This window comes from Hemicordylus capensis, chromosome 1, assembly GCF_027244095.1.
Source record: "Hemicordylus capensis ecotype Gifberg chromosome 1, rHemCap1.1.pri, whole genome shotgun sequence".
Lineage (NCBI taxonomy): Eukaryota > Metazoa > Chordata > Lepidosauria > Squamata > Cordylidae > Hemicordylus > Hemicordylus capensis.
The window spans coordinates 142,188,822-142,202,662 of record NC_069657.1 but is presented as its reverse complement, the minus strand read 5'-3'; the positions used below and the strand labels follow the sequence as shown (position 1 = coordinate 142,202,662).

The following is a 13,841-nucleotide window of genomic DNA, read 5'->3' as shown; positions in this document are numbered from 1 at the left end:
AGTCCAGCACTCTAACCACTACACCACACTGGCTTTTTGAAAAAGCCATGATGTGCTGGGGAACAGCGAACAAGGAATGACTATTTGATTGAGAGTGTCCCTTGCGGCTTCTCACCACTGGAGTTGAGGGCAGATTTTTTTGCTCAAACCCAACAAGGCAGTTCTAGTACTGATGTTTTTAGTCGTAGTACCGCCTCCCAGGAGCAGCAATGCAGATTCCTCCTCTAGCCACTGCCAGCCCTTGCTTATGAAGGGGACACAAGGCGTCCTGCTTCGATTGACAGCGTCGGCGCTAGGACCTCGCGGTCGCCGGACAAACCAAGCGCGCCCTGGGAGGCAAGTCCTGTTCAGAACTTGCTGCCCCGGCAAGACGAGGCGGCGGCGGCTTTTTCCCCTTAGCGCAGCGCAGCCACCATGCGCGCCAGGTGAGCGAGGTTCAAGCGAAGCCCAGCGCGGAATTGCGGGTGACTGGCTGGTGGGGGCCGCTTCGGTGCGTCTCTAACCTGCTGCCCTTTCCCTCCTTTTCGCAGGTGTCTCCCGCGACGGCTCCTGCTCGGACTCTTTGTCTGGCTGGCTGCGCCCGCGTCCCCACAACGAGGTGAGGAGAAGAGGGGGGCGCTGGTGGTGGTGAGGCGTGGGCTGCTGGGGCGCTTTCTTTTCCCTGCAGGAAGGAGCTGGGAGAGAGGGAGGAGGAGGACGGCGGCGCGAGTCCCTGGGAGTTTCTGGGATGCGCAGCGCCCCGAAAAGGACCTCGAGTGCTGATGGTGGAAGGGCTGAGGGGCTCGCCGCCTTCCCGGGTGTCCTCAGCGTCCCATGGGGCTGTCAGCGCACAAAGGCGACTGCTCTCTCCCGAGGACCAGAAGGAGGCTTGCAGCCCCTTCACAAGGGGCGACCGGGAAGCCGCCGTTCAAGCGCAGCCTCTCCTCTGTTTTCCTGCCTCCCCCGCCCCCGCCTTAAAAGTTTCTGATAGGTAGCTGCGCCTCTCCTTCTTGGGCTGCAATCCTCCGCAGACTTGCTCGAAAGCAAGTCCCATTCAATAAGTGGCGCTAGCTTCTGAGCAAACATGGCTGGTGCTGATTGGTTTTTCAGAATTTGCACTCTCCAGGATTAATCCAAATGGGCTTTTGAAGGGCCGAGTGACTAAAACACACCTTCCTAGACTTCTCAAGTTTGGGGTTTACCGCTTGCGTATAACAGAATGACGGATCATTGTATAACCGAGTGTATAGCAAATGAATGTGCTGCTCTCGGTGTAGAATTCCAAAGTGATGATTATGACTGCTGCTCCTACTTATGCCCACCTGAGTTGTTATACTCCTTTAGAAAGGTGTATTCTGGCTTTCCTGCAGAGGGAATGCTAATTGCCCAGGGGCACATGCTTTGCCTATGTTCTTAATACAGTGAAGTGATGCCTTGCATAAGATTTAAAGTTTTCCCTTGTGAAAACAAGCAAAAAATATGTGCAGGTGTAGTTCTGACCCATTTTTAAATTTAAGATTAAGGATTTACTATATATGCAGAAGCTGCTTCCTATCAAGCTGAAAGAAGACACAAGTGGGTAACTTCGCTTCTTCCCACATGTGAAAATGTATTTTCTTAGAGATTCCATAGAATGCTTTAGATAAGCAATTATCTAAAGAGGTTTCCCATATAATGTTTTAGATGAGAATACATATTTATTACTATTTTTATGTTAAAATGCAGTGCATCTTAAAACCTGGAGCCCGGCTACAAAATGATGACTAGAAATCTAGATTTTATTGCACAGAACATAGAAATCAGTCTTGGTGAGAAATGGGCAAAAGGCTATAACTGTTCTGCAGTTGGCAGCATGAGTTGGAAAACATTGAGGTGTGCCTGGCTTTTAGTTTAGTCCTAGGACCCCACAGAATAACCTTAAATCTTGAAAACCTTTAAAGGACTTCAGCAAGGCTAATAAAAGTGGATGATTAATTTTAGTTAAACAACCTCTGTATAATCCACTTTACTCATATGGGAACTGGTCTGTAAACACTTAGGAGAAAATAGTCCACTGAAGTCAATGAGACTACAGGAGTATAAGTATTTGCGAGACAGGTGTTTTGCGGGGCTTTAAGATTTCTTTAAAATGCCTTTAGCTATTCATGAATCCTGAGCTAATAAAAGTCTTGTGTATCTGCATTATTAGTTAACCTGCTAAATGTGAAACATTGTTTGGCTTTAAAGCTCTAGAGTGCTTAACTATGATCCACATATACTGTCCTTGAGTGGAACCTCGAGTGACACATTCTGTCAACAAATGCACACATTCCATTAAGCACAGATCCTACTTGTATTGACTGGTAAGCGGGGGGGGGGGAATCCTCTTAAAATTCTGCTTAATGGGAGATCTAGGACTGTTTCATTCTCTGACTTGGAAGGCTACATCTGACAACAGTGAAGCGGACGTGTTAGGACAAGGAGAGGAAGGTTTGCAGAGGCCAGATGGAGTTCTACCACTCTCTCTCCTTCTTGTATGCAGTCTGTCTAATGAATGCAAAGTGTAGAACTTAGCATATTTGTATGGCAGGTTTCATTAATACAAGTGGTAAGCTCCTGGTGCTGACTGGCACTTTGTTCAGCTGTCCTCTGCTGCATTGCCCTGAGCAAGTGATCCATCCCAGGCCTGAACGGCACACCTGTAAGGGTACAACTCTCCATGGTTAAAACTTTTCTAATTTAAATGCTTTCATATTGAATTTCTGGGCTGGAGAGAAAATGTTCTTTCCCGTGGGTGGTTTCCATGACAGGGTACATATACATTGAGTTAATGCCTATTAATGCACATGGGATGCTCCTCCATAAGTTTTTAGTTCAACCACATGTATGTCGAAACCACTCACAATCCTAGTTTTATTGCATGATAATTGGGGAGTATATCATGTATATGAGCAGTTATGTACTACTGTTATTTATATACTGTGTTTCAATGAAAACATTCTTTTTATTTATTTATTTATTTATTTATTTATTGAATTTTTATACCACCCTTCCTAATTTGGCTCAGGGTGGTTAAGATTTAAAGCAGTTTACTCAGAAGAATAAGATGGTTCTCTGTCCCACAAAGTGCTCACATTCTAAAAGGAAATAGCAGCAACAGCCACCACATGTTTTTATGTGTAGGCAGCTATAGAAATTACTTGCTGGGAGTTCATGCAGTGTCTGAAATATTAATATATTATTTATTTGATTTTTATACTGCCCTTCCAAAATGGAATGAATTTTGCTCTGAATTTGTTATGAATTATGAATATGAATTTGCTCTGACTGTTAATATTCAGTTTATAGAAGGAAATCCTGTGTCTTAAGATGATGTGTATGAAGCAAGCAAGCATTTAACCTCTGCTACAATACTAGATGGAATCAATACTATGCCATCTGATACTATGATCTGTTGAACGGAAAAAGCTTCAAATACAACTTTAATGCATACCATGCTGTTTAAAGAGTTGTGGCTGAATTTCATCCCAGTGTGTGTAAGAGATGCAAGATACCAGCTGGTGCTCTGTTAAGTGCATAGCATTTAGCAGCAAGGAAGGAAAATCTGTTTTAATGCCATATATGCCTGTATCATATGCAGTTGGAATGTACCTCAGGGATGCTGCAGGAGCTGAAATAATGCTTTCTTTAAAAATCGGTGGATGTTGCTTTGTAGATTTCAGTTGTTAAAGGAAAACAGTGTTTTTACTTTCAGTCTCCAAAGCATGTACTTACTGTAATGGAATCTGTGTGAAGCCATGTTTAAGATACTCATATGCAGTTTGTTGCAGGAGGGAATTTCACCATGTGTGGTAGCCTTTAGTTAACTTTGGGAAGGACTGAATAGGGGTTTCTCCCTCTGCCTTGGTGAGGTTCACCCTGGGTGCATGTTCAGGCTTACTTAACATAGGGCAGGTTCTCATGACCCATGCTATGCTTCCAGACCATGAATCGGGAGAATCACATTCCTGATTTCTGGTTGTAAGAACCCGGAAATTTTGCAGCCATATTGGGTTGGCACCACCTCACCCCAATATTTAACTGGGATTGGCAACCTTAGATCAAATCTCTGATTACTGATCCTAGTTAAATGTCAGGCTGGTGCACTGCCAACCCAACATTGCTGCAAAATTTCCGGGTTCTCATGACTGAGAATTGGGAGAATGCATGGTTTGCAAATCTCCTTTATTCTGGGCCAGAGGCATCACATGGGTTAAGTAAGTGAAAAAGTTACCTCTGAAATCATACTTTGTACTCTAATTCAGAGCTGCTACATTTGAATTATTTACTCCAATTCACAGTGAAGTAGTGATCTGAATCTAATACAGAAACAAGTAGTAGAGCTTAATATGAATTAAGATGGGAGTGATCTTGAGCACGTGAACATAAGAACAGCCCTGCTGGTTCAGGGCCAAGGCCCATCTAGTCCAACATCCTGTTTCACACGGTGGCCCAACAGATGCTGCTGGAAGCCTACAGGCAGGAATTGAGGGCATGCCCTCCCTCCTGGTGTTACTCCCTTGCAACTGGTACTCAGAGGTACTTTGAGGCTGGAGGTGGCATATAGCCCTCCGATTAGCAGGCATTGATAGACCTCTCCTCCATGAAGTTGTCCAGACCCCTCTTAAAGTCATCCAGGTTGTTGGCTGTCACCACATTTTGTGGTGGAGAGAATTCCACCAGTTGATTATGCGTTGTGTGAAAAAGTACTTCCGTTTGCTGGTCCTAAATTTCCTGGCAATCAATTTCATGGGATGACCCCTGGTTCTAGTGTTATGGGAGAGGGAGAAGAATTTCTCTCTATCCACTTTCTCCACACCATGCATGATTTTATAGACCTCTATCATATCTCCCCGCAGTCGTCTTTTTTCTAAACTAAAAAGCTCCAGGTGTTGTACCCTTGTCTCATAAGGAAAGTGCTCTAGGCCCTGATCATCTTGGTTGCCCTCTTCTGCACCTTTTCCAGTTCTACAATGTCCTTTTTAAGATGTGACCAGAATTGTATGCAGTACTCCAAGTGTGGCCGCACCATACTTTTGTATAAGGACATTATCGTATTAGCAGTTTTATTTTCAGTCCCCTTCCTAATGACTCCTAGGACAGAATTGGCCTTTTCCACAGCTGCCACACATAGAGTTAACACATTCAACGAGCTGTCCACCATGACCCCAAGATCCCTTTCCTGGTCAGTCACTGACAACCCAGACCCCATCAGTGTATACTTGAAGTTGGGTTTTTTTGTCCCAATGTGCATCACTTTACACTTGTCAACAGTGAACTGCATTTGCCATTTTGTCGCCCACTCACCCAGTTTGGAGGGAGCTCCTCAAAATCCATTTTGGATTTCACTACCTGAAAGAGTTTGGTATCATCTGCAAATCTGGCCACCTCGCTGCTTACCCCTAATTCTGGATCATTTATGAATAAATTAAAAAGCACCGGTCCCAGTACAGATCCCTTGGGGACCCCACTTCTTACTTCCCTCCATTGTGAAAACTCTCCATTTATGCCTACCCTCTGTTTCCCTTCCTTCAACCAGTTAGCAATCCACATATGTACTTGTTCCCTTATCCCATAACTGCTAAGTTTTCTCCATAGTCTTTGATGACGAACTTTGTCAAAAGCTTTTTAGAAGTCCAGGTATACTATGTCAACTGGATCACCTTGATCCACACACTTGTTTACACTCTCAAAGATCTCTAAAAGGTTTGTGAGGCAAGATTTACCTTTGCAGAAGCGATGCTGGTTCTCTCCCAGCAGGGCCTGTTCTTCTGAGTGTTTTACAGTTTTATCCTTGAGGATGCTTTCCATCAATTTGCCTGGAACTGACGTTAACACAAATGAAAAAAAGGCCACATGTGTGATAAAGAACCAAAAACAACCAACAAACCATGTGAATACAAAAGATATTGATACAAACATGAAACCTCAAAAAATAATAAACTTAATGTACAGAATGATGTATACATCATTTATTATTCATCATTCATACATCAAATACATCATTCTATACATTAAGCTTATTATTCTTTGAGGTTTCATGTTTGTATGTTGCTGACGGTAAGCTAACCGGCCTGTAATTTCCCGGATCGCCCCTGAATCCCTTTTTGAAAATCAGTGTTACATTGGCTACTTTCGAGTCCTCCGGTACAGAACCTGATTGCAGGGATAAGTTACATATTTTAGCAAGGAGGTCGGCAATTTCACATTTGAGTTCTTTGAGGACTCTGGGATGGATGACATCTGGCCCAGGCGATTTGCTAGTTTTCAGTTTTTCCAGACAGTTTAGAACATCGTCTCTTCTATCTGACTCAGTTCTTTAGCCTCCATCCCTGAAAAGCCTCTTTCAGGAACAGGTATATGCTCAGTATCCTCTGCCATGAAGATGGACAGAGAACTCATTGAGCTTCTCTGCAACCTCCATATCCTGTTTAATAATCCCTCTGACTCCCTCATTATAGACAATGGTCCAATCTCCTCCCTGGCAGGTTTCCTGCTTCTGATGTATTTAAAGAAGTTTTTGTTATTCCCCTTGATGCTTTTAGCTAAATGTTCCTCAAACTCTCTTTTTGCCTCCCTTATTGTCACCTTGCATTTCTTTTGCCAGAGTTTGTGTTCCTTTCTGTTCTCTTCGTTTGGACAGGCCTTCCAATTTCGGAAGGAAGTCTTCTTATTTATTTAATTTATTTATTATTTATTTGATTTATATACCGCCCTTCCAAAAATGGCTCAGGGCGGTTTACAATTAAAACAATTCTTCCCTTTTATGGCTTCCTTGATGGTACCCATTAGCCATGCTGGCATCCTCCTGGACTTAGTGGAACCTTTCCTCCTTTTGGGTATACAGTCTAACTGGGCTTCTAGTATTGTGGTTTTGCGTAAACTCCATGCATTCTAGATCTAGATTCTAGAGTCTATATTCTAGACTCTCCTGATTTTCCCTTTCAGCTTTCTTTTCATCATACTCCTCGTTTTGGAGAAGTTTCCTCTTCTGAAATTCAAAGTGTCTGTTTTATACTTCCTTGGTGATTCTCCCCCCGCACGTATGCTGCATTTGATCTCACTATGGTCACTGTTCCCTAAAGGGTCGATGACACTGACATCACGCACCAGGTCCTGGGTGCACTCAGGATTAAGTCCAAGGTCACCTTCTCTCTGGTTGGTACCAAAACCAACTGTTCTAGGGCACAGTCATTCAGCGTATCTAGAAATTTGACCTCTTTGTCATTACCTGATTGTGAATTTACCCAGTCTCTGTGTGGGTAATTGAAGTCACCCATTATTACTGCCCTGCCTCCTCTTGAGGCCTCTCTGATTTCCTCCTGCAGCTCCCAGTCACTGTCAGCGTTTTGATCCAGAGGGCGATAGCAGCATGTCCCCCAGTAGCCCATTTCCTTTTAGGAATGTATTCTGTTAGCTCTATTGATAACTTATCTATGCTACATCTTGGTAACAGCTGGCAAGAGTGGAACTTGCTAATTAATATTAAGGCACATAGCTTTGAATGCTTAAGAGGATTAAATATCTTTTTTAATACCAATGGTATTTATAACTTTAATGAATAAGAGTTTTAACAAGTTGCTGGTTTTCCTGCTTCCAGGTGGAAGATGATGAGGAAGCTTCCCTTCATAGTATGTATTACATAATTGCATGTGTTAGGGACCTGAATTTTATTGTGTAATCTCAGTTTTCCAGCTGTCATAGTCAGTGATGCCATATTTCCATGCAGAATTTACTTTTGACAGTGTAGCCCTTGCCCTTTGCACAAAAGTGCAATGATAGCTGCTTCATTTGTTTCATGAAACCTTTTCAAGGTCTTTTAAATTTCAAAGTAACTGACCCTGCTGCAGTGTTTTGAGTCCACACTGTTCAGCATCATAATTTAACAAATATACTGAAAGACTATCATATTATTGAGTTTGTGATTTTCATATTATTTTAATTAAAATATGTTCAGATGTAGATATGTACAAAACTAAGTGATCAGTTTGCATCTAAATGCACTGTATGATCAACCGTTTCAAAGAGCTGTTGCAACAAATGTGATCTTGGGCATTGCTCATGGGTTTCTTGTTTCTCAATGAGATAAAATTAAATGGCCCCAAATGGCTTCTGAGAAACTTCAGTATAAGCTGTGCTTTTGACTTTATTGTGAGACCCCAAGTCTCACAGAAAGTCAGTGAAAGAACTAATATAGTTCCTTTACTTCTGTGGAGCTATATACAAGATGTATTGACACAATAAACTATGTTAAGAAAATACTGAATTTTAAAATTTGTGAACAACTCTTCAAAACATATTTCCAAGGTGGTTCAGAAGTTTAAAAAACCAAATAACAAAAAAGCACTGTCATCAAAATGTCACCTCTTCAATAGCACAGCTCATATAGTATTCTGATCTCCTTAAGAACAGGATCCAAAGAGAATAACTTTGGAACCCTGGCACCAGATCGCATACTCCAGTGTTTGATAGGGATATTAGGTGGAGCACCGGACTGTAAATGGACTTGTCCTGTCCATATAGATCTGTGGTGTATGCAACTATTCTTAGCACTGTCCTGTCTGAAAGAGAAGTTATGAGAATAGTTTCACTTGAGTCAGGATCTGTCTTAAATCAGCAGGCTTTAATATAGTAGAATAAACCTTGCTGGCATTCTGAAGTACCTCTTATCCTCTGGCAGTTCTGTGATTTTTGTATTGTGTCTAATGGAGGGGCAGAGGCAGGAGATGACTTTGCAAAATGTGTTATCTGGTTTACAGCGCTGGTGTACTTCAGCAGACGTTCTTCATGATAAATTTGGCTCTAGCTGATATAAATGAAAAAGATGCTGAGTTGGATAACTACTAATTTTAATGTAACATAGTATTGGATGAGTCTTGCAAATATTTTATTAGGATCAGATTAAACGGGATGTGGGCAGCCACAAGTTGTATATTCACATGCACAGGATTGGAGCAATGTTCTGTCTGTGTTTCATGGTTTTCAGTTTTGATGATTTGGTTTTTTACTGTATTTCTTACTTTTTTCTGGATTTGAGGTTTTTAGGATAAAGCAATATATAAATTTATATAAATTTTAAAAATAATACTGATAGGAAATGGAGCATTGGGGATGAGGCCATAGCTCAGTGGTAGAGTACATGCTTTGCTTGCAGAAGGTCTCAGGTTCAGACCCTGGAATCTGAGAAATACCCTTATCTGGACAGCCACTGCCAGTGAATGTTGGCAATACTGAGTGAGATGGACCGATAGGTTTATTTATTTATTACATTTATAAATGGCCCCATCCAGAGGCTCTTGGCAGTGCACAACTAGTTTAAAAAACATAAAAACAAATTAAAACACATTACTTAAAACAATATAAAATCAAATTTATCACATTAAAAACCAATTAAAAATACTTAAAAACAATTTTAAAACCTTGGAAGGCCAGGCCAAACAAAGTAAGTCTTTAGGGCTCTCTTAAAGGCCAACAGTGAGCCTAAACTGTGGATATCTGCAGGGAGTGCATTTCACAGCCCAGGAGCAGCTACAGAGAAGGCCCGCCTCTGAGTCGCCGCCAGACGCACTGGTGGTAACTGGAGACGGACCTCTCGAGATGACCTCAATGAGCGATGGGGATCATACAGAAGAAGGCGCTCTCTAAGGTAGCCCGGACCCAAGCCATTCAGGGTTTTAAAGATAATAGCCAGCACTTTGTATTTTGAGCGGAAACATATCGGCAGCCAGTGCAACTGTTTTAAACAGGCATAATATGGTCTCTCCGGGTTGCCCCAGAGACCAATCTAGCTGCTGCATTTTATTTTTTTAAAAAATATTATTTTATCAGAGATAAAAACCAAGAGACAAAAGAAAATAAGAAAGAAAGAAAGAAAGAAAGAAAAAGTAAAAAATAGTCAAACAAAGCAATTACAATGATTCTCATTACAATCTGTATACATCCAGCTGATTTCTTTCCGCCAGCATCTCCCACCCCTCCTCTCCCACACTAAAAGATAAATGGCTGCAGAGCTAATAATAACAAAATTAGTGCTCCTGCTATCTACAGAGAGCAATCTGCACTGCTGCATTTTTAACTACCTGTAAGTTTCTGAACTATGTACAAAGGCAGCCTCACGTAGAACACATTGCTGTAGTCAAGCCTGGAGGTTAGTCAAGCCTGGAGGTTTACTCAGTAGAAGGCAGTTTCATATGTTAATGTGAATGAGGGGAGTTTAACCATCCCCCTTTCACAACTTTATCTTGTGCTTCTCTCCTTCAGGCTTTTTCTCCTCCTCCTGGCACTGATTCAGGAAAGTGAGCCCTTCTGGGAAGAAAGGTACAGGAAGCAATGGAGTACAGGAAAGTGGGAAGGCTTTAGTTATCATTATTCTTAAAATAGACACCCAACTCAGTCACCTATGCTTTGTGTGTGAATGGGGCAGACAAGTGAATAAAAGACATATAGCTCTTTTGTCCTGTCTAGTTTAGCCTGAATTGGGCTTAGCAAATATTACTAGCGGGAGTAATATTAATATATTATTAGAGCATCTGTGCCTCCGCTGGCCCGCCTGGCCCACTTCTCCCCCCCACCTGGCCTGCCTCTCCCCCCCACCTGGCCCGCTTTTCCCTGCTCCCTGCCTGGCCTGTCTGTGGTTTCTGGCCACCACCTCCTCCCTCCCAACAATTCCTGGTGGCTGGCCCAGCCCGCCACTGCCTGCTCCCACCAGCCAGCATCCCTGTTTTCTCCCCTGTCCCCGTTGCTAAATGCTTGCGAACTCTCGTGAAAGCTACCATGCATGGGATTAGTGATGGGTATGCCTTGGAGAAATAAATATATAGATGGTGACTAGATCTTAGTACACTTAGCATCATCTGGTTATCTATTATTTGAATGGCTCAATGGTGCCTTTAAAACTTTAAACACACCCATTTTATATATAGATACTCACTCCAATCGGGAGGTTTACTGCTGAGACTGCAACATCTCCTTCCTGTTGAACATTCACAAGTGCAGAAACTTGACTTGGGAAATCACTTTCTCCTATATGTCAAGGTGGTAAAAATAACCTTTGTTGGAATTACTTTTCCCTGTCTTGTAAAGCATGCTTAGGTAAAGGTAAGGTGTGCCGTCAAGTCGATTTCAACTCCTGACGCCCACAAAGCCCTGTGGTTTTCTTTGGTAGAATATAGGAGGGGGTTTACCATTGTCTCCTCCCACACAGTATAAGATGATGCCTTTCAGCATCTTCCTGTATCACTGCTGCCCCATATAGTACCACACCCTCAATTCCGGAGGAGATGTGAGCTAAAGGGCTTTAAAAGCCCTGTGTGAGAAACTTCCTGGAAAGCATGCTTACCAGGAAGTTCTTCACACAAGGCAAAGCCCTTTAGCTCACATCTCCTCCAGAATGGAGGGTATGTGTTCACATATCAGGCAGATTTACCCCCAAGTCCCTGCGAGCTATCAGGGAGCATTTAACACACAATTCAGTTTTTTCACTGCATGTTAGAGTGCAGCCCGATTTAGATCCAGGGTAAAAAAAAAATCTACTTTTTCCTTCGGGTTTTTGGGATAACCTTGATTTTGCAGTAAAGCCTCCCAGAAAACTTGCGGTAAATTCTGCTTTGTGGAGAACTCCCATTTGAATGGTGTGTGTTAGGAAGCAGATGGGACTAGTTGAGAAGGAAGGGATGTCTTATTGCCTTCCCTTAAAATCACCTCTCCTTGCAATGTGAAGGCTGTCTCCATTGTTAACCCTTCCTCATCACAGGATTGCAAATTTGTGTTGCAGTTGGCAAAAAGCTTATCCACAGTTGTGAATGATGGTATAATTTTCAGTATGCATGGGAGCTCAGAATACAGACTGTGCAGCTAGTGTTCATGGTGATATGCAACACAGGGAGATTAGCTAATTCTGAAAAACTTTCTTGTTCTTTAATGCAGAAGTTCTTGAATCATGGGGGTTGTCCCGCCTGAGAATGCGCAACACCTGGAAAGGGATGCAGAATTCCAGTGAGGGAGAGAAACTTGAGGCAGATGGAGCCTTCCTCCCTATCCCAGCCAACATATGGGTGCAATCTAGCAGAGGATCCTCATTCATTCACATTGGATTTATGGGGCAGTGGATCTTCTACTTACCCCATTATCCTAAAACAATGCAGTAAGAACAACTGTTTTACTCCTGTCCATGGCTTTTGGAGAGTTCAGATATTTCTTCTGTTTTTCTCCAGTGTTGCTGATTAGTGCCCCCATCTAGTTCTTGACATATAGGAACAGGTTTCATGCACCCACATGCATGCAAGGCTCTCTGCACATTCTACTGTGGTATAGATGGTTAGACTTGGGTTGGGGCAGAAGATAGAATAAGTTTAGAAGTGGAGTTCAAAGCTCAACAAGCTTGATAAATAATCCTTTGATGTTGATGTAGCTGAGGGGGCTGTACTTTGTGAATACTGGCATGAAAATCCATGCAGAATTTTGCTGGAACTGGCCGATTCCTCTAGGTTATCCATTACTGTTTATGTCTGGTTCCATGGAAAATAAATACCTGAGTTGTTTTCTTTGCTCTCCTCCTCATCCTTTCCATTGGATTTTCTTTATCTACAAGGGTTTCCTCCCCCAAATCATGTCATGGAGGCAATGTACTCAGAGAACCTTCCTTTGGGCTCTGTGGGAGGAAGGAGTGCAAGCCATTTGTTTTTGCCTTTGGCATTGAAAGTAACTTTTGAAACGATTGTTTTGATGACACAAATTAAAAGAATTTAACAGGCTACCATGTCAGTTTCTCCTGTGCTGAATAGGTTGTTCTTGGCAGATACAAGTAGTTTATTTTTGTATTGGCTAAGGAAATACCAGCTTGCTGTTTGATGTTCATGTTAGATTAATAACTCAAACCTGTGTTCCTGTATGAAGCTTGCAACTAATACAGATTGCTACTTTTGTAGGTTTTGAAGTGATGGTTGGAATGCTTGTGCTCTTGTGCTTGTGGTTATGTATGGAAGTATATATGTGCATGTGACACTGCATTGATGCAGAACATACCCTCTGCACATTCTGCATCAGTGCAAGTGTCACATGAACAGGAGTGGCCCGAGATAGTGCAGTGCCTGAGGAGAGGTGCAAAATGCTGCCTTGCTCACACTCCTGGTGGGGGCAGGCCCCTTTCAAAACCAACCTTGGAGAGCTCTGAAAGTGCTTGGGGAGGAGGGATGGAGGTTGCCAGCAGCCTCCTCTTCTCTCCATGTGCTTCTTACAAGCTTTGCAAAGAGTATGAGGAGATGTGCTCCTTACAATTTTCAGAGCTACTCCAGTAGTGATGGTGCTGGGCACCAGTGGTCCCTGTAATTTTTTTTCATCTCTGTGCAGAATGACTTTTGTTCTGGGTGGCAGTATCAAGGCAGTGTGCGCGCACCTGCATTCAGAATGGAGCCTTCCTGATTCAACCTGAGCGGGATCTAAAATTAACCAAGTGGACATCCAAAAACTTCTGAGCGCGTGCACATAGGCACACCTTAGAGGGAACAGTGCTGGTGCCCCAATAATCTGCCACCTAGGGATGTGCATGAGCTGTTTGTGCACTCCCTTGCGGGGCGGGGAAGGGTACCTTTAAGATTCAGGTAAGGAGCTCCTTACCTGCTCGCCTCCACCACTTTCTCCCTGCCAGCACTCATTTAAGAAACAGCTGTGTGAGGCTGCAGCACTGCTTCCTGCAGCCCTGTGTGACATTGGCACACACATGGCCGGGGTGCACTCACACCGACCAGTTGCATGGTCAGAGTTTTGTTGACCATGCAGTGCTGACCACATGCACCCTGGCCACCCCCGCACTGGTGGGGGGGGAGTGGCGGGGGGGGATCAAGCAG

At 43.0% G+C, this 13,841-nt stretch overlaps 1 protein-coding gene across 1 annotated transcript in view; it reads left to right on the top strand.

The window, feature by feature from the left end:
- The first annotated feature begins 288 nt into the window (after positions 1-288).
- COL18A1 (collagen type XVIII alpha 1 chain) overlaps positions 289-13,841 on the top strand; it is a 253,533-nt gene continuing 239,980 nt past the window's right edge. Inside the window, exons 1-2 of the mRNA XM_053269343.1 lie at positions 289-425; positions 531-598. Of these exons, the coding sequence (XP_053125318.1) occupies positions 415-425; positions 531-598 (79 nt within the window). The 5' untranslated portion in view covers positions 289-414. The remainder of the gene's footprint in view (positions 426-530; positions 599-13,841) is intronic.